At 37.1% G+C, this 22,205-nt stretch overlaps 1 protein-coding gene across 1 annotated transcript; it reads left to right on the forward strand.

The window, feature by feature from the left end:
• The first annotated feature begins 200 nt into the window (after positions 1 to 200).
• On the forward strand, positions 201 to 18,834 carry LOC121407891 (CCR4-NOT transcription complex subunit 10-like). The gene is given in 17 exon segments (XM_041599130.1): positions 201 to 313; positions 1,387 to 1,694; positions 2,967 to 3,117; positions 6,542 to 6,684; positions 7,469 to 7,540; positions 8,687 to 8,779; positions 9,710 to 9,965; positions 10,539 to 10,729; positions 12,062 to 12,174; positions 12,871 to 13,032; positions 13,546 to 13,580; positions 13,583 to 13,733; positions 14,512 to 14,624; positions 14,627 to 14,638; positions 15,130 to 15,368; positions 16,195 to 16,270; positions 17,854 to 18,834. Coding segments are annotated over 16 exon segments (2,331 nt in total). The 5' UTR covers positions 201 to 313; positions 1,387 to 1,400; the 3' UTR covers positions 18,084 to 18,834.
• The last annotated feature ends 3,371 nt before the right edge of the window (positions 18,835 to 22,205 follow it).

Here is a 22,205-nt window from a genome sequence, read left to right on the forward strand (position 1 = left end):
GAATTTTCTGCAGAAAACATTAAAAAAAACAAGCCCCTAACACTACAGTCTTACACCAACAAATTGTAGGGAAAAAAAATCAATGAATGGGGTGCGGTACGAACATAACGCGGGAACCTCGAAACATGTACATAACTGCGTAATGCAAGCAAAAATAAAAAACGTGTGCATTTGCAATTGCGCGCGTTCGACGTACGTAAATCAATGAGAAAGGCCGAGCGAGTGATTTGGAAGCGAAGTCTGGACAAAGATTGAGAAAAATATATAAAAACTATTTGGAATTTCATAATTTTTCTGTAAAATTTGAATAAAGGTAAGCCTGAAAAAGAGAAGTAAGGGGTTGAAATCATCTTTATTGAGTCTGTTAGAATTATTTTATAAGTTGTAGTTGGGGGTATCAACTCTTAGATGAATAACACGAATACGAACGGATGGGACTGTAGTAACTTATCAGTCAACGTGATCATGAAATGAATCATTTGAAATTGAATGTTATTTAACTTCTAAAGTTGGGGCCTAACGTAACTTTTCTGAAAGAAATTCAGCCTTATCCTGAAATAAGTCGCTTCTCTTCGAGTGTGTGTGCGCTTATGTACAAAGTCAATGGGAGAGAAAAGAAGTTGCTGCCGCTGATTGAAATAATCAGCACTAGACAGCACTCGGCAGTGAATGATATAATGTCAGAAGTTCTTTGATTTTTGCAAAAAAAGTTGGGCATTATTATAATATTGGGAACCACCGTTTACTTCGTACAGCAGCGCTAGCCTTATATAGCTGGCAGCCGTCTGTTTTGAGTAGTTTTTTTTACATAAAAAAAAATTCTTGTAGGGCCTACACAGAAGTCACTTCAAGTCAGATGGCTCGCGATAGTGCAAAATTCTCTAGACAGGGCTCATCGATTCTTTTCTTTATTTCTTAAAAATATATGAAAAGAACTGGACCAAAATAAAGATTATTATTCCGTCTTGGCCAAAATTGCACCAAAACGGGGAAAAAAAACAGTGATTTTGGCTGTTGCGCAACTTCCACTTTCCTGGTTTATCCGAACTTAATAAATAAATATATGGCCATTGAGACCCTGTCCAGATCGAGTTAGAATTTTGAGCACTGTAATGGAGCAAACAGAGTTCAGCAGAACAACCAAAATCAGAGACGTGAGCTTTTGGTCTATGCTAGCCTTAAATAATTTAATGCAGTAACAGACTAACGCACAGACACAGTTACCAATCTTATCACGTTGTGGGGTTAAAGATTGGGGTTTAGCCACTTAGGCCAGGGGTGTGTTGTATCAAGTTGGTTATTTATCACGAATTATAATGGTGATTTATCGCATCATCTGAGCTAAACCTTATTCAAATTGAATTTGAACCTGACATTAATTTTCAGAATCCTAGCGAGAGATGGCTGAAAAAGACAGTCGTGAACAGCAAGATGCAGGAAGCAAGCGAGACGAGTCCCCATCTCCCCTCCAAATACCTGCTATTACAGGAGAAGAGAAGGATGTATCCACTGCTGCCCATAGCCACTTTGAGGCAGGAAACTATAACGGCTGTGTGGAACAGGTCCGTAAACTGGCCAACATGCGTCCCACGGATCCTAAGGTGCAGCACAACCTTGCGGTAGCGCTCTTCTACCAGTCGGGTTGTAGGAAAGTCGATGAGTACAGACGTAGTCTGGGCAACGTTTGCAGCCAGGTTGGTCTACAAACAATAAGCTATTTCTGTTGAACATGCTAAATGATTACATGAGATGTAAAATGCCGGTAGTGATGATGGCCTGGTGTTACATAATAGCAACTTACAAGCAACTGCCTCTGAAAGAGAAAAAAATCACATTCATTCACTCTCTGTTGTAAATTTACTTAGGAATTTACGTTTTAGAATATGTTCGGTCCCATAATTATTTTTTTGTGTGTTTTAGCTAGTTGTGTGATGTTTAACTCTTTGCCCGCCACGTACACTATCCCCCCTGGGCCACATTAATTTGGGGGTGCCGTATGCATTGTGTGCAAACTGTGACTTGAGTCGTCGGTGGCAGTCCGCTGTATGTTTCGCGAGTCGTCTGTGGCGGGCAAAGAGTTAATTGTTAAAAGCAACTGTTTGAAATCGTCTGCCCCCTTGTATCACCTTGTCCCTGATACCCATAACTTTAAATGTCCAGCAGGCACCTGCTAACTATTTGCCCGCCATGGACAGAATCAGTCCTGCTCCACATGAATATCAAGATGCAATTTTAAGAGGGAATTTGCATGGATCATTCTAATTCAGCTCACCATAGCTTTTCATTGGTTTATTGTTAAGAAAAGCTTTGCTTGTACCCAGGGGGGGAGGGAGTACTTAGATTTAGTTTGGACGGGGGTGTGCGGCTAAAGGTTCAAAACCCTTACCCATATTTTTACAGGTCATTTTGGCAAAAAAGGTACCCATTATTAGGGACTTATTAAATTTTGACAGCCCCCCCCCAAAAAAAAAAGTTATCACCCGAAATTGGAGAATAGGGACTCAAGGCCAGTATCTAAAAATTGGGGTCATGGACACATGTTGAAGGCTAGTATCTTGAAATTGGGGCCATGTTTAGGGATTTTCCAGCATACCCCATGTTTAGAGATTTCTTGCTAAAAGCGACCCATTTCAGCGGCACATCCCCCTATGCCTTATTTCGTGAGTACCCCCCCCCTGCGTGTACATTGTACAATGTGATGCACACATCACCATTGTGTATGTTTGCATGAACAATAGACTTTATATACTCTGTGTGTATTGTGAATGAATGTGACTTGAGTCCAAGTTGGCAGCCCCCTGTATGTGACTAGTCGAACATAGCGGGCAAAGAATTAACCTTGAACTGATTAAAACACACACAGTGAGACATGTGTAACAATACAAAGGGCTTGAGAATCATCCCTAAACGGAAAAACTTTTAACCTTGGCACCATAGCACCTTTACATCTATCTTATGTCACACAGGTTCATGTGGATCTTGAACAGATTGAATCCTTGGAGGATGCTGACCAGGCCATATTCTTCTTCAACAATGCTGTGCTACTCCATCACCTCCGACAGCATCACCAAGCCATCCGTGTCTTGGAGAAACTCTTCCAGGTCATTGAGCCACTGGGTAAGCCTTCATGATACCTGTATATTCTGTTCTATATTCATAAAGCTAGACTTGCATTTAAATGCTGACTAGTTTGTACGAGCAAGAATTTTATTATTTTAGTATAAATAGTTGCCATTCGTGGCTTGAATATAACCTACTTTTTGTATTGGTTTTCCTGCAGTTTTATATGAAAATTGTTCCAATGACATTGATACATTTCTCATAATACTTCTTTCCTATTACTGATATTTCACTGTTCTTGAAATCAAAGTCTTGGTTTCCATATTATTGATGGTTGATTATATTTTCATCAGATGAACAGGGGTTGACTTTAAAAGGGAGCCCTATGGCAGTTAGTACCACAGAGCCTCACTAGGCTCCTTAACAATTGTTTGAATAGAATCCCTTCTTGCTACTCAAATTTTGTAGTCTGTTATGATGTAGCCTACCCCAGCCTTTACAGCTGATAGTTTATAAAAGGTTTCTAAAAGGGTGAAAAACCATGGACAGAGAAGTAGATTTTGTGTAAAGAATTGTGCTTATTTTTGCACGTACACTGAGAAAGATACAGTTGTAATTTTGTATGCATTTTTGCAATGGGTGCTACAAATGTAGAGTCATGCTTTGATAAATTATGATTATACGAGATATATACACAACAAAAAAAGTAAGTCCCCCCTAAAACAAACATCAATAATTTCCAAACCAATTCGAGTTTTTAATATATTTTACATGAGAGGTAGGTAATTTTATAAGCTACCCTCTGAGTAAATGTTATGGACGTATTTTACGTCATGCTTCAGTGAGCACCGTCAAAAGGCAAAAATGTCACTTTTCAAAAGTCACAAGCAAAATATCATGACTTTGATTCCATTTTATTGGAACTAATTCCGCATTCTCATCATGAAAAATAGTCAGAAGGCTTATAAAAGGTACTTTCTAAAAGACGATACAACTTTTTGGCTAAATTTCATGTTGAATAAACACCAGTCCGAATTTGCTATAACTGGATATTTTACAGGTTTCTATCAATAAAAATGATTGAATATGATGACAGTTATTTTTGGGAAGAGTTTCTTCAACAGTATTCATCGTTTCACGGTTCAATGAACATTTGATGCAGTATTTGGTACCCTGGGGTACCAAATGATAATCTGCCATTTTGTTGAATTATTTTATTTTATTTTTTGCGCTGTACCCTGGGTTACCAAAAATAGGTACAAGTATATTTTAATGTTTTGTACAGATTTTTTTTTTTTTTAGTGATCTTATATAACAATTAATGCATGCAAATGATAACTTTATTCTATTTGTTTACTATTATTGGCATAGGATTGTATCAAAGAAAGGAAATAGGCTTTGTGATCATTGTCCCCATCATTGTCATGATTGTCGCACCGATCGTACGACCGTGATCACAACACTGATCTCTCCCCTATCACAATGACAACAATGTAACTGTACACTATTACAACACAAGATGGCGCTGCACAACGCCGTACCCCGGGGTACTACGGTACCCCGGTATACGGCGTGGTGCATCATTTATTGAAAACAAAAAATACGATTTTCAAATATCATAGGCAAATATTGTTTCATTTTGGTAACTGAAAATGATCTTTTTCAACTTTTTCGTTGTGTTCATGATCAATTAACATGCTTCAATGATTCAAAGGCGTTTAATTAAACATTCACGCTTGAATGAACATGTGGAATGTGATTAGCTCTTTTTACGTTATTGGAAAAAATGCAATTGTAACTATGGATATCTGTCACAAACCTCCTTGCATAGTTCATTTGATTTAATTTTTGTGAAAATCCCGATGTTTAATGCATCAGTGAGCACACAATACTCGAAAATTATTCAAATGAGAAGTAAGTTCAAGGCCTTGGCCCCACTCTGTGCCGTATCGAATGGTTATTCTGTGTGCGCACCTTTTGAATAGTGTTACTCTGAAGCCATGTGCGAAGTTTCATGAAATAACTGTTGGCAGAAGTAACAAAAACCGTCCATGAAACAAACCCTCATTTCAAAATTTTGACTTCCTCTCTCATAGACTTGTGTACATTATGGGTGCATATGTTTACGAATAAGTAACCCCTTATTCAATATGGTGGAACTTTTTTTCAAGGCTGTCTTTAGCAATGTCGTTTAGCAGTAATGTTTATCAACCTATGGGCACAATTCTGTGCAAAAATGAAATCGATTCGTTTATTTATGGATGAGTGAGCACGCATCAAACAGGGAAAATTGGTATTTTCAATGTCACAGACGCATTTTAAAGATAATAAAGTGATTATTGGGGGCAAATTCGGTTTCAAATGTGATTTTAATTGCTGTTGTTTTATCATCCATCATTTCTATCACCACATACTTTCCGAATTTTAAACATTTTCATGGTTGAGCGAGCACAATCGAAAACTTAGGAATTAATACTCTTTATACTGAATAAATGTATTCTTTTCCTAACAATTTCTCAGGATCAGTTGAATGTATGGACAAATCAGTGGTAGATCCAGAATTTTAAATAGGGGAAGGGGCCTATAAAATCGGGAAGCCACCAACATTTTCAAATGTTAACATGATTTAACAAGTTGTAGAGGATACTACCATAAACCCCTATGATATACGTCACAATTCAGGGGCCGCTGAACGGTTTTCAAAGGGGGGGGGGGGGGGGAGAGAGACTGGGCCAAAAGTGAGGGGGGGGGGCTGATCATGCAAGAAATCAAAATCGTGTGGTCATTTTTACATTTTTGTACATGCTTTTGGAAAAAAGTTGGAGCTGAAGCCCACCCCCCCCCCCCCCCCCCCGCTTCCGAAGCCCCTGCAATACATTGTTTTCACTCAACCATGAACATACGATATCAAAATCTGGTCTGAAGTGGTTGAATGATGGATAGTAAAACAGCATAACACAATAAAATTCACCTGAAAACAACTTTTGCCCAACTTTGCATTTGAACAAACTGAAAAACGACTCTTGTGACTTTTAAAAATGGTTATTTTTAATTCAATCTTTAATTACTCATGCATGACTCAACCGATCGATCTCATTTTTCCTCAGGTTTGCTTAAGTGCAAAAAACACCTATGAAATATCATATCTCAAACTAATTCGGTTCAAAAGTTACAGCAATTTGAATTAGGGGGGACTTACTTTTTTTTGTTGTGTATATATATAGTCCATGGTTTTGTCACCCCACCAAGTTTAAACCTGCTTTGTGAATTTGAGAAATTATGGCTCTGTAAAAAAGCCTTGCTGGCTTCTTAGAAAAAAAAAGGTAAAGGTGAGACTGTGATTAAAAGAATAATTATTGTAAAAAATTGTAAAATATCTTTGTTATATAATGTTTTCTTGCTTTCATCATCTTCCCAAATACTCTATGCCTCTGTTATATGTATATATTCTCTATTTTCCCGGTAATTCTATTTTGAATAGAAGAGTGGTTGGCTGTGCGTATCTTGCTCCTTCTGATTGAGAGCTACCTTATTACTCATCAGCCTGACAAGGCCCTGGCAACCCTGGTCTACCTGGAAAAATTAATGCAGACCAGTGAGGCAAAGAAAGAGGCTGCAGAAAAGGTGAAGCTAATTATTAGCTCTTATGGTGGTGATGTTGATTAGGAAAATGATGGTTGTACTTGTAGTTATGAGGATGATGATGATGACGATGACAATCATGATGGTGATGATAATGAGGATGATGAATATGGTGGTGATTAGCATGAGGATGTTGATGGTGATGATGGTGATAAGGATGGTGATGATGATGGTGATGATGATGATGGTGATTATGATGATGGTGGAGATGATGATTAGGATAATGATGATGATGGTGATGATGATGGTGATGATGATGAGGATGATGATGATGGTGATGATGAAAATGGGGCTGATGATCACAATGATAATGTTGATCATAGTACATGTAAATATGGTGATGATGATGGTAAGATGATGGTGATGATGATGATGATGATGGTGGTGATGATGATGAAAAGAATTAATACTTTCCCAAATAACAATGTGCTTAATGGAATTGATCTATTATTTGGGATATAAATTATTTTGAGATCTTGTTTTATATCCTATCCAATGGAAAATTTCCACATTAATTTCTAAACATAATACAAAATTTACAAGTAGATTTTTTTTGTTGTGTAAAGGTGCTAGTTTTTCTAGTTCTGTTTAAAAAAAAAAATATATATATATTATTTTTGTATCCAATATAAAATTGAGGACCTATTGCAACTCTCAAAGACTGTTTCAGTAAAATTTGATTGGGAAAATTTCTATTTGCCCTTCTTTTTATTTATTTATTTTTTTATAAAGTTTTCTAACTTTGAATGATCTTTATACATTGTAGGGGAAAGACAGCAGCAAAGATGAGGAGCATAGACCTGTTGATACTGAGAAAGTGAAGGCCAAAATACATCAGGTAATAACATACAATGTACATTTAGTCATAAAAGCAACTTTGCATAAAGCTTTTGACGAGTCTTTTTATACTTTTGACAAGCATACCAGGATACCAATCCATGAAGCTTGTCAGCACAGACAAGAAAGTTGTCATTCTCTGATAGTTGTCATATTAACTGGCAACACAATTTAATTAATCTGTTTTTTAATTTTTTTATTGTCTTTCTGTCTCTTGGTATTAGTTTTTATTATGTATTTAGATTTTGAAAAAAAAAAATGTGAAAAAGGAAAAGTCCTAAGTGGCAGGTAGACCGAATGTTGAACCGGGCCACTAACAGAAAGCGTTTATTATTATTCTATGTTCTGCGCTTTTCCAAATGGCCCAAAATGCTTGCATCTAGGAATATAATACAATTAAATTTGCAAGATTGAGCAAATGAGAAAATACAGTTCAAGTGATATTCGGTTTGAAGGATGTTTTTTTTTTTTTATTTGCATTTTGAAATTGCATTTCTTTGTGCAATAGGCCCTTGATTTTGGACAAAATTGGATAGACCATTAGGATGAAATGAATAGGCATGGGGGGAAAATGTTTGCAGACAGGAGGCCCATTTCATAAAACTTATAACAACAAATTTGCAATAATAGTTTAAAGCTTCCTAAATTGAAAATGGTCAGTTTGATTGGCTTATAGCAGACTTGTTATAGAAATGATTGATTTGTTACTGTATAACAAGTCTTTATGAAAGAAGACCAACCGATTGTGCACATGAAGCTATTATTACATCTCAATGAAATTGCATTGCATATTAGTTGCCAGGAGGTGTGGCAAAGGAGCGTCAATTCATTGAATTCAAATGCGCTTGCGCTATACGCTAATCGCATCTTTACAGAGATTTCTTTAAAAAAAATACTCAGACGCCATGCTCATTTACAGGATTGACATAAAATGGTTCAGTAAAATCATTTTTTTTTGCTTTATTAATTTATGTTTAGCTTTGTGGGGGGTATCAAAATAATTATATTAATAATATTGTGTGACCAATTTTTGTGGGATGCGTAGAAATATTGTGACTCGCTGAAGAACAATGTTTCTACACATATCACTCAAGGCCATCCAATATTCCCTAAATGTTACCTTTTCTTCTTTATTTGTTTTTTTCAGTTCAAAACAAAATGTTATCTTCAACTGAAACATCTCAAGTTCTGTAAAAGGGAAATCAAGTCTGTCAAGACTGTCATGAACTCAAATGGAGCAGTAAGTCAAAACACCTTGTCTTATTTTTATGTAGGAGTATTGAGCATGTATCCTATGTTACCAAAAAGTTGGCAGGCTGATTCAGATGATGTTTGTTCATCCTTTGTGTTTCATAATTTCTTAAATAAATACCATCTTAAGGAAATTTAGTGGTTGAGAGTGTCATAGTATTCCAGTGTTAGTACATCCATATTATTAATTAAAATTTTTTACTCCTGGATCAGTGATCCATAAATGTATTAACATATAAAATATTGATATGGAGGTTATTGTTAACTAAATATCTATTCACTCTAATTAAAAGAAAAACTCTTGTATGTATTTGTATATTCAGGAATATTTTAGCATTATGCACTTAATTTTGTAGGAAATTATGAATTTATATTGTCACAAAGAACTGAACTTAAAGTAAAAAAATCGCAGCAAGTAAGTCCTCTGATTAAATCCAGTCGCTCAACGGCAGTTCTATGAAATACTCAACATTTTGGTATGCCCGATTTTTTCCCTATTTTAACTCTACTGCTCAAACCATTATAAATTAAAAGCAAAACATCTTTTTATATGAACTTAAAAAACAAATCAGTTCCGAAAGGTCCCCAATAGAGGGGATGAGGCATGCATTCTTTATGGTATTACTTAGATATTCTTTCAAGCATTGTGTAGCCATTTTCAACATAGGGCAATGTCATAAAATATGTATGTCCGACCCCTTCTATAGACCTTCATGAAACTTTCTGTTTCACATTTCTTGTTCTTTTGACAGTCTGTAATGTTCTTATCTGACCATGACTGGGTCCGTTTATAAAGTAAAGTAAGACTTGTTAAAAATGGGGGTCGGACATCACATACAAAAAAGTTGATCATTTTATAGGAATTGCCCTGTAGTAAAATTCAGAAGAGAAAAAAGATTATGATTCTTCTGTCCAGCAGCAGTCCCCCATTACGCTCTTCCTGAAGGCTAACTTTGAGTTTGAGCGGCAGAACAACCGCAAGGCCATCAAGCTCCTGAACAGCTCTCCCGAGGGTCTGGACTACAACCAGATGGGCCAGTGCATCCCTGTCATGTACTACAACAACCTGGTCGCTATCCACTATGCCATGCATAAGTACCACCTGGGTGCCCACTATGCCAGGAGAGCCCTGCAGGAGAATGCCTCGGCTATCAAGGAGCTACCGAAGAAGTCTGGTAAGGACACAGAGGTCTTCTCTTCTTTACTTTTATTGTTCGTTTTTATCCTAGGATTCACTTTTTAAAAATTGTTTTGATTACTTTTTATATGTCATTTTTTGTTCTTTTGATTTTCATGTCTTGTGTTAATAAATGAGTAATGGCATGTTGATTGATGATGTTGAGTAAAGGCAATGTTTCATGTAGCATTATGAAGTAATGTTCTGTGTTCATCTCCTGAGAATCGCATTGAAATATATCGTTTTCAACCTTTGATTTTGTATAAGAATGTTCATCAACAGAGGATTTCATGTACACATATCGTGAAAAGTCAAATAGTTGTGTAATTCAGAGGACCTTCTTTAGCCCTGTAGCAAAAGATACAATCCTTTATTCAATGTAGTGTGACTGTAAATTAATAGCCAAACATTGATCAACTGTAGATATCCAGCTCCTTGTATTATTACATCCTCAGGTTACATGGGAACTTCGCTGTTAACCTGATAAGTCAAATTTTCCTTAGTATAATAGTTTCTGTGGTTTTCAGAGACTTTACCTGAAGCTTTTTCTCTTGTCTTTTCATTTTTTCAGGTCGTACAATCCAGACTCTTGGTATGAATCACCACCATGAACTCCTCTACAACACGGGCATCGTTCTTCTACATGCAGGGCGCCCTCTGGCAGCCTTTGACTGTCTGGTGGAAGCCGTGCAGGTCTTTCCTACCAACCCAAGGCTCTGGTTACGACTGGCCGAGTGCTGCATCGCTGCCAACAAGACGGCGGTAGGAATATGCTTTGTCAAACATACATAATTTTATCAAAATTGGATGTGAAATAAAGAAGTTATTACATTTTAAACTTTTTGCTTAATATTACACAAACAGTTGTATGCACCTCCTGGTCGGTATGCAAATGAGGGAACTGATAATGTCCACTAACTAATTTTGATTTTCATCTTGTGAAGTAAGAAATATCTTTGAATTTTCCTTTGTATGAAATAAGGTTTGCATTGCCATTTTTTCAACCTATTGGGATTTAGATGTTTCCTAACTGTCAAATCTGCAAAACTTGAAAAATTGTAATAATACAAACTTGAAATATTGTAATAATACAGTAATACACTAATAATACAAAATAAATATGAAGTGAATGACATCATTAACTCTTTTATTTAGATATCACTGTGATGTAGGTCTACATATAACTTATTTTTTAAATGAGGGAAGCTCTAATAATTCATACTTTTCTTCTTTGACACCTGATTTTGATGAATTTTCAGCATTATACTTGTTTGATTCTATTTTGATTATTATTATTTTTTTGTGGGAGGGGGGTAGACTTGACCTTTAATGAATTGTAATCAAGTACTTAAGTACTTAATTGAATTGAGGAGAACCCTGTGTAAGACCTAGTTGTTTGTCAATCAGTTCAAGGTGGAAGTTTCTGAGTAAGATATCAAATCTTCTTATATCATTAAAGGTCAAGTCCACCTCAGAAAAAGGTTGATTTGAATCAATAGAGAAAAATCAGACAAGCATAATGCTGAAAATTTCATCAAAATCGGATGTAAAATAAGAAAGTAATGACATTTCAAAGTTTCGCTTATTTTTAACAAAATAGTTATATGAATGAGCCAGTTACATCCAAATGAGAGAGTCGATGATGTCATTCATTCACTATTTCTTTTGTTTTTTATTGTTTGAATTATTCAATATTTCAATTTTTACGAATTTGACGATTAGGACCTCCTTGCCTGAAGCACAAAATGTTCAAATAATGGAATTCCACGTGTTCAGGGAGGAATGAAACTTCATTTCACATGACAATGACGAGAAAATGAAAATATTTAATATTTCATATAATAAAATACAAAAGAAATAGTGAGTGAGTGATGTCATCAGTTCCTCATTTGCATACCGACCGAGATGTGCATATAACTGTTTTGTGAAATGAAGCGAAATTTTAAAATGCCATAACTTTCTTATTTTACATCCGATTTTGATGAAATTTTCAGCGTTATGCTTGTTGAATTTTTCTCTTTTTATTCAAATCAAGTTTTTGTTGAGGTGGACTTGTCCTTTAATAATGGGTGTTTTGTTATTGTGTGTATGCAGGGAGAAGGAGAGACCAAGGGTGGCAGCAAGCAGGGTATTATCCACAGTACCGTGGGAACGGGATCGCATCGCAAGTTCATCCTCTCTCCGGGTGGTCTGGACACCAACTATGGGTAAGTAGAAGAATCGTTTTAAGCAGGGCCCTGTAACACGAAGGTCTTGCAATCAATCCCAATCTGACGATAAATCTATGTGCAGTATTATGTTTCAATTTCACAGTTGATCGTTAATACTTAGGTTACGTGGCACGGGTTGAATCGTTTGCGTTACATCACAGCTTGAAGAAAATATGCATTTGATTGTTAGTAAGCAACCAGAGCACTGGTTATTTTGCTTGTCAAATTTTTCCTTGGGGAAAATGTGCCCTCCCCCCTTGGAAAATCCTGGATCCGCCCCTGAACCAAAGGAATGTCATCTGTAAGTATATTTCAAAATACAACTATAAACAGTAATGAAATGGGAAATACTTTTCCTTGCAGCAGAAAGTCAGGGCAGTGATTTGCTTGAAATTCATGGAAAATATTGATTCAAGATGTTTTATAAATGATCATTCTAATGTAAACAAATTTGTCCGTGGTAGGGCAATAAATGCATAGCACTAAGATTGACTTTGCTTTTATAAAATTTAGCACATTAAAAAAAATCAGACATATGAATATGATTAATACAGCACACATGGATATTATCCTCTAACATTTACATAGTTTATGTTGTAGAATGGTGAGGAACATCAGACATGTAAGCTCAGAAACCTTGAGTGCTACTAGATCGTTTTTGATCTCTTTTCTATTTTTCATCCCTCCGTCCAGGTCTGATATCCAGCCAGCAGCCATGCCTGTAGCTTCCCTAGAGTTTGCTTCTCTGTGCCTGAGTAACGCCCTTTCCCTTCTGCCGGAGAAACCGGGAAGTCTACCGACCACGCCCGTCTCGTCGCAGAACAGTGTTGGAAGTGAGGCATCTGACACCGCAAGGTAATGGAAAGATTTGATTGATATTGTTTTGTTCAGAGGCCATTAGTTAATAAGGGTAGTTGTGCCCATTAATGATTGGGGGTTCATAGGTACAGTTGTGCTCAGAAGTTAGTGAACCCCTTCACAAAATGCACTCCTCCATGCTGAATGTTGAATGTAGACAACAACACTACAATGTTTGGCGAGCCCAGAGAAAAAATTTTATTTAATGTAATATGTAGTCGCCTGATTTTACAATTGAACATCTAAATAAATAGCAGAACTTGAAATTTTTACTTGTTATACCAATGTAATTCAGTGTAGTATCAGATTGAATGTTTTATCCAGCTTTCTGCTGTAGCACATTCAAAAATTGTAATTAAGTCATGAGTAATGTTGAATCATATCCTTTATTTGTGTTCTTTTGCAAAACCAAAGAAATACTTCATTGATGTCAGAAATGGAACCAACTATGCTGTATTCCATTTAATTCAAATGATAAACCCAACATCTATGCCTTTATCTTGTTTGCAGTAAGCAGACCGGCCCTGCCTCCATCCCGGCCCCGCCGGCCCGTCTCTTAAACCCACTGAGGTTTCCAGTCTACGCTGTTCGGTGATGGCTGCCACTGCCTATGTCAGTCTATCGCTTGGTGATGATGTCACGGCACTGGAGAATGCCAGGGCATTGATGGCTCAACCCAAGATCTCTGGCTCACTACAGTAAGTCACAATACAACTATGCCAATACACCTTTTTGTTCATTGCTTAGTAGATTCCTGGTTGGTGTTTCGTAAGCTGTTCGTAAAGCTACGAAAGACTTTACGCACAACTGGAACATGATCTTAGGTCATAAATCAATTATATAGGGATATATCACTTGGCATAAGAAAGGATCACCAGTCGTGTGTAAAGTCATTGGTATCTTACGAACAACTTCATGAAACACCCAACTGGTCCATATGTATGCTGCTAAGGCTCTATCGAAGACTTAAAATCATAATTTATACAAATGAACATTGGTAAAGAATTTGGTGAGTTCATAAACCTTACTGTTTGTTTTTTGTTAGATTCCTGGCTTGACTGCATGCTTGTCAGGCTCTGTTAAACACATTTATTCTGAAGTCGGGTTTAACTTAAACTCAGGTTAAAAGCTGTGGTTAAGTATGGATAGCCAATTGTTACATAAATCACTAATAGTAGACATCATATTTAGCTCATTTAGCTCTCAAATCATTCATAATTGTCCAGGAAGTATAAATAGGTGATTGTTTTCACTATCGATGAATCAGGAAAGAGCAAAGTAAATATAAGAAACATACAACTTATTAAAAATTGTTGACACTTTTGGCTTCCCATAATTTTAGCACAGAGTTAGACCATAGTCTAATATAACCTGACTTCAGAATACAGGCCATTAAGTTCTACCTTCAAAGAGCGAAAGGTATTACTAGAGAATGCTTTTGAGGTCATAATATTTAAATGTTTATTATTTTGATAGATTCCTGGCCCGTATGTACGCTGCTGAGGCTCTGTTGAAGCATGATCAGATAGGAGAGGCTATCCAACTGTTGAACCCCGAGAGTGTATGTGATGTATCTGTTCTGATCACACCACCCCAGACTTTGGTAAGAACATTGGTATTTAAAGGAACACCCTTCTGTAGTCTTATTGCTTTGAGAAGTCATTTGGATGTATTTAGCACTATAAAGAAGTGATATTTATTGTTGTTATTATTAAACAATGCATGTTGGTCCAATCGCTAGATACCCTGCCTGAGGGGCCAGGTTTGATATTCTGAAACTATTTATCAAAAAAAAATCTTATTGTGATAGCTATCATCAATCAAGTTGACCCTTTGTTTAATGTCTGGCACTTTTGAATTACTTGTGGTCCAAGGGCGCAGTTTTAGGTGCTTCAACCAATCCCAAGTACACCTTCAAAATCTTTTATAACAGTCACATGTACATGAAGAGAAGATAAAAGATGAAGAAATGTCAGATCTCTTTGACTCTTGCAATTTTGATCTTAGCTTGGTCATTACTTTCTATATTCCCCTCAAACCCATTCAATATAATTCATCCAATACTGATTTGATCGTTTCTTCATTTTCTTGTAGGGGAGAACAAGGATCGAGACCGGAACGAGAAGAGCAATAACCACGATGGTGGAAGTGGTGGAGGAGGAGGGGGTAATAACAACGCAGGAGACCCTAACGAGGGGACGGAACCTCGTAAGGTCATCCATCAGTACTACCCAGCATCTATCCAGGTTGCCAGGGCTCACATGTTCTTTAACCTGGCTACTACACATGTGTTCAGGAGCGAGTGGGACAAGGCTAGGAGGTGTCTTCAACAGGTGAGTTGGGAGGAAGGTTGAGATATAAGGGATGGATGGAAGGCAGGATGGATGGTTGGATGGATGGGTGGATGGATGGGTGGATGGATGGGTGGATGGATTGGTGGGTGAATGGATGTATAGATAGATGGATAAATGAGGAGATTGATTAATGAATGGATGGATGGATGGGTGGGTAGATGGATTGATGGATGAATGAATGAATGGATGAATGCGAGTGTAGATGGACGGATGGGTGGGTAGATGGATTGATGGATGAATGAATGGATGGATGGGTGGGTAGATGGATTGATGAATGAATGGGTGGATGCGTGGGTAGATGGATGGATTGACGAATGAATGGATGGATGGGTGGATGCGTGGGTAGATGGATAGATGGATTGGTGGGTAAATGGATGGATGGATTGATGAATGAATGGGTGGATGCGTGGCTAGATGGACGGATGGATGAATGTATAGGTGGATGGTGTGTAGATGGGTGGATGCGTGGGTAGATGGATGAATGGATGGATGGGTGGATAGATTGATTAATGGATGGATGAATGAATGGACTGATAGATGAATGGACAGAAGGATGTCTACTTTCTACTGACATGCTGTCTGCAACTGGAAATTGAATGTAATTTTTTAGTCCTGGAGTTTTCATGAAACCCCCAGATTTTGCAAAAGAAATATTACCTCTTTGAAGTAAAACTTCTAATATAGTCTAACAGATTGTTTTGGCCCCAAGAGATTCAACTTGGCCTGATTCACCTGCACTCGTGTCTTGAATAACGAAAAGTGAAGATATTTGCTATGTAAGTACGTCCTGTGATTTGATTGACAGGGTTGTAGCATGGTACCAGTCCATGACATTCCCAAGCAAGCCCTCTATACTGCTATCTACCTGGAGTTACATACTGGTAAGTCCCTCTGTTTCTTTGTATGAAAATGGTAGAACACTGCATGCCCAAAATCACTATAGTGTACAGCCAGCTTTATCTCGAAGAGTTTCATTATGTCTAATTTGTCTAATGCCAACTCGTCATTTGGTCTACAATCAGTTCGTCCACTCACCACATGCTCTACTCTCATTTGGTCTAATGCCTTTCCGTCTGAAAACCAATCGGTCCAATAGCCATTTACTCCACATACCATTTGGTCTAATTGGACTAAGTGTTAAATTTGTGCAAAATGATTGAAAATGAAATGGATATTAGACCAACTGGTTATGAGACAAAATGGTGATTAGACGAAATGGTGATCAGACAAAGTGATGATTGGACCAAATGGATATTGGACCAAATGGTTGTTAGACAAAACGTTGACGGATGGAATGGCATTAGACTAAATGAAAGTAGACCATGTGGTGAGTGGACGAGTTGGCAGTAGACGAATTGGCAATTTACTTCACATCCATTGGGTGATTTCAAGTCTGATGTTGACTTTGGTGTTGGTGTTGGAATTTGGATTGCTTCCCCTAGCTCCAAAACTTATTCATAGTTTGTAAAACTGATCCAGATTACATTATTGACATCTCAACAGCCAGTGAGTGACTTTTCAGGACCATCTTCATTTTAGGTTTGCTGTTATAATCGTGTAAAAAGTGACCTAACACCAACGCCAAAAGGTCAACACTTAACTTGAAATCACCCATTGGCCATGCATGTGTGTTTTGTCCAGTGTTTGTTAGGACACATATTTTTGTGTGGACACTCATCTAGTTGGTGTTCAATTTATATTATTTCATTGTTCAGTAAAGTACTAAGCATCAATGTAAGAAACTGCGTAGATCCTGACTTCATGAACAACTTTCATTAAAATGCATGAAAATCATTCCCTGTAAATCAATAGTTTGGTCATTGCTTAACCAATTATTATCTTACGGAAATTCCCCTAGCTATGAATTACCCATAGATGCAGCAAATATTGATTTGATGAGAAAGTTGAAACCATATCTTTGTTGGGATCTTGGGGGGGGGGGTGTTTCACAAAAAGTTAAGTATGACTTAGAGTCGCACTCTAATGTCAAGTTGCGTGCCAGACAAAAGGCATCACCACATTGGACAAATCATGCGAAGAGGACGTGCGTTACTCTGTATTACCGGTAATCGATAAGATTGCGTGTGAGATTATCATGAGCGTGTCAGCACCGTGACCCCCCCCCCCCCAGTTCATTTACTTAAGCCTAACTCTGTGAAATCATGAAATCTTATCTGAATAATGACCACACTGAAGATCCCCAACACAGATGTACACTTGTGGGACAGTGTGTTATTATTGCTTGGAAAAAGACCTTGCACCTGGCAGGGGTGCCATGCTTATTTTGACAATTTCTCGGCAATTACACATTGTTTTACCTGAACCATTTGGCATATACATTTTTGTACATGCATGCAGATATGCGAGAATACATTTGAGAGGAATCTGTTTTTACTCATTTCATTTTTAGATAGTAACCACAACTGGTAGTCATGTTTAAATCTTCATTTTATCCTTTTACTAGGAAACTACTCTATGGCGCTTCAGATGGTCAAGAAGCAGCAGATGATCCCGTACATCAAGATCACACCTGTTCCTTTCATTGAACCGATCAATAAACCTCCACCAGCTTCCAGCAGCACCCCATCAAGCTTCCCTGCCCCCATAGGGCCACCCACTACCTCCCGGCCCTCGGGGTTCGGTCTCCCCACCCCGATAGGTGGGGGCAAACCCAGTGCCAACACGTGGAGATGAACGGGCCATTTTCCTCCCATCGTCGAGGGCTCTATAATAGTTGCCCCGTATTAATTATTCTATTACCAATTTCTATTTTCTTTATCGTCTACATTCTATCTGCAGTTGACGCTTCTATTTTTGTGTTTTCAATTTATTGCAAATTATATATATACCTCTGTGACTTGCTTGCATCTTAAGCTTATATATTATCTGGAAATTAATGTGTTTATTACCATGAATTATTGTTGATTTCTGCCGCTATAGCCCATAGATCTTATACAGTGTTTGGAAACCTCCTCTGATAAAAGCTGTAACAAAACAAAGCCAATTTAGTACTACCGCACCTGGTGTCCATTAACAAGACATTAAATGCTGTGATCAAGATTTTTAACCTTATAGCAACAATTATTCCATATTTTTGGGGTTAGGCTCAATAACTTTTCATTCTTAATTATCCAAAAGAAAGACATTCATCAACAGAGTTAAAAAAAGGCTCTTGTACCTGACATCCTCAGGACTTAAGCAAGAATGAATTGGATTCTGTACAAACTTATTGTGAAATTGTTATCCCAACTGGCATTTATCTTTTAAGTAATAGTAAAAATTATAATAGTGGTTACTCGTTACAAATTACTGCACAGCCAAGTCCACCTTTCAGTGCTCACGAGCAATAAGTTAAGAAATAGAAATAAGAATAGAAATTTATGCACCATGATGGGGTACTAAATGAAGTCCTGACCAGAAGTATACAGACAAGAATTTCAATTACCGGAGTAATAAAAAACCATTTCAAACTTCTAGTTTAACAAGGGTGCCAGTTTGCAGGTCAAAACCTTAATTCAGGATCTGGTTAATTCTATTTTCAATCATTTCACGTGGCTCATTCTCGGGAATTATTAAGTATCTCTGATTGATTCCCATAGGAATTTTTAGTACAAATATGTGGCATTATTCTATTTGAACCCCTGTCACTATGAATACAACTTGTAGTGCAAAACTTGATTTTGCAATAGAACTAACTTTATTTCTTTAGGGGAAAATGTGAGTATGAATATATATATATATATATATATTATGCTAATGGCATCTGATGAAAAAATGATTTTTCCCTTCCATTGTAGTAAGGGAAAAATTTTACTACTTTTTGAAATGGCATAATGAGTGTGCAACTGCATTATACATTTACAAATAAAATACTGTCCAAAGTAAATTAATTACTTGTCTTTTTCTTTGTAAAAAAAGAGTACATAACGTAGATATTACTATGTAGTTTAGGGATTTCTTGAACCACTGGCGATATCATGAATTAGACCTCTGGGCCCTGTCTTACAAAGAGTTACGATCGATCCAATCAATGGTAACTCTATGGAATTCCACCAATGTCATAATTTTTTCTACAGGAAATGTGCAACTTGTCCTTTGTAAACAAAGAGAAGCACAGTGAATTTTCAAGACAATGATGAATGCATGAATATACATTCATAGCGAGAAAATATTTTGAACAAACATGCATACTAGATGTTGACATTGCTGGCCGTCCATAGTTATCGATCGGATCAATCGCAACTCTTTGTATGACGGAGACCTGGTCACCATTATCAGGATATTGGCAATGAAATGTGTGTTGTGGGCTTTACTTCACAAAATCTCTTTCGCCGACCGAGCTAGCGTTTTCTTTGAAGTATCATTCACCATGCATGTGCACTGATCAGTTATGTAACATTAGTACAGTTTGGCTGAGCCAGAAGAAAAAGACAGGGATGTTTCAAAGTTAAAACTATAAAGAAAATTGAGTATCTGAATATAAAAACAGCCCAAGTCCAATTTTTGGCAAAATTGAGTTAAATATGGGAAATTTTTCCTTATACAATGACTCATCTTGTGTATAAATGATAAATCTGAAATCATCTCAGAGATCTGGTAAAAGTGCAAGAAAAGCCCAATAGCATAGCGCCCTCTCTCATTACTTCTACTACTTACTATGGAAGTGTACCATGTATATGAATGTAAGAATGACCCAAGTCCATATGATTCTAAAAACGAACCAAATCCACCAGACAAAAGGCCCCATCCACAAGTAACATGAATATTAATGTTCATAAAAAATGTACACTGAAATTTGTTTCATATTCTCTGATGTCTTTTGGCCAAATTATACTTTAATTGCCCAAATTAAAAAAATATCCATTTTTTTTTATTTTCTAGAAATGACCTCCTCTGGACTTGGGCCTTTTTTTTATATTCGTATACTCAGTTTTTAAATAAGCAACCAGCGGTTGTAAAAAATCTTAATAGACCTGTCTAAAGAAATATGGGTGAGAGAGGGAGTGAGAAAATCTAAAAAGCATGCCAAAAGCTCGTTAAAAGGTCAATATGAATTATTCGAGAGTAACATCTCCCAATCTCTAACTCATTGTCAATCATCACATCTCCCAACCTTGGCTCTGTGTTAGGGATTGGGAGACTTAGCTTTGGGATAGAGGGCTTCCATACATCAACATCCAATCTGGACTAAGACAAAGGCTGCAACCTTCACTCCCGGGGGACCGGTCAAATGTATTGCTGTACACATGCGTGGCCAAATTATTTCCACCCCCCCAAACAAGTTTTTCTCTGTGTGCAAAATAATCCCTTAAACAAGTTTTTTGCAGGCTTTATTTACACATCTTGGCCCCTGAACAAGTCGCTAGAATATGACCCCGGGGAAATAAAACATACCTTAAACACGTTTGGCTAGTTTAAAAAAAGCTTTGGAAAAAAATACCCCGGTACCCTAACTACATTTGACCCTGCGATTGACCATTGACCGGTCTTTCAAAACTTCCCTTTTTTTTTAAATAGGTGTTTTTTATACCCTTAACGAGTGCCCACGTCCAAAACTTAAAAGACACCCATTTAATTGTGTTTTTTTGGTCATGCGTGTGTACAGCAATATTTTTGACCCCCCCCCGGGCCTTCAGTATAATTGCATCACTGCAAATTAATGAGAATTATGAATTATGAATTGATGCGATGAATCCAGCTTGTATTAAAACAAGTGGAATGCCTCTGGCCGTCTCACCTGCATCACGCAGTTCAATATAGCAGCAGTGCTGACTTTGAATACTACTCTAACTCGCACAAGATGTTCAGTGATACATGGTTACTCTTTCTTATGTCCACTTTTTATGAACTAGACCAATAAACTTATAGAGATATGATGGTTATTCAACAGATACACTCAATTCGGCCAAAGTTCATTGACCTTTGACCTTGGTCATGTGACCTGAAATGCGCACAGGATGTTCAGTGATACTTGATTACTCTAATGTCCAAGTTTAACGAACTAGACCAATAAACTTTCAAAGTTATGATGGTAATTCAACAGATACCCCCAATTCGGCCAAAGTTCATTGACCCTAAATGACCTTTGACCTTGATCATGTGACCTGAAACTCGCACAGGATGTTCAGTGATACTTGATTACTCTTATGTCCAAGTTTCATGAATCAGATCCATAAACTTTCAAAGTTATGATGGTAATTCAACAGATACCCCAATTCGGCCAAAGTTCAGTGACCCTAAATGACCTTTGACCTTGGTCATGTGACATAAAACTCATGCAGGATGTTCAGTGATACTTGATTAACCTTATGTCCAAGTTTCATGAACTAGGTCCATATATTTTCTAAGTTATGACATTTCAAAAACTTAACCTCGGGTTAAGATTTTGATGTTGATTCCTCCAACATGGTCTAAGTTCATTGACCCTAAATGACCTTTGACCTTGGTCATGTGACATGAAACTCTAATAGGATGTTCAGTAATACTTGATTAACCTTATGGCCAAGTTTCATGAACTAGGTCCATATACTTTCTAAGTTATGATGTCATTTCAAAAACTTAACCTCAGGTTAAGATTTGATGTTGACGCCGCCGCCGTCGGAAAAGCGGCGCCTATAGTCTCACTCTGCTATGCAGGTGAGACAAAAATGAGTTGGCCTTATAGATGGGGTATCCCAAAACTTAAGTATTTCCATACCAGTAACCAAGTCAGGAGAATATGAGGAGATAAACAATGTTTCTCTGAGGCAAAGAGATTTTTTTGTTATTTTTCATGTTACTAACTTAACATTTGCATCAATTAAATTCTTAAGAATA

Source organism: Lytechinus variegatus, chromosome 2 (genome assembly GCF_018143015.1).
Source record: "Lytechinus variegatus isolate NC3 chromosome 2, Lvar_3.0, whole genome shotgun sequence".
Lineage (NCBI taxonomy): Eukaryota > Metazoa > Echinodermata > Echinoidea > Temnopleuroida > Toxopneustidae > Lytechinus > Lytechinus variegatus.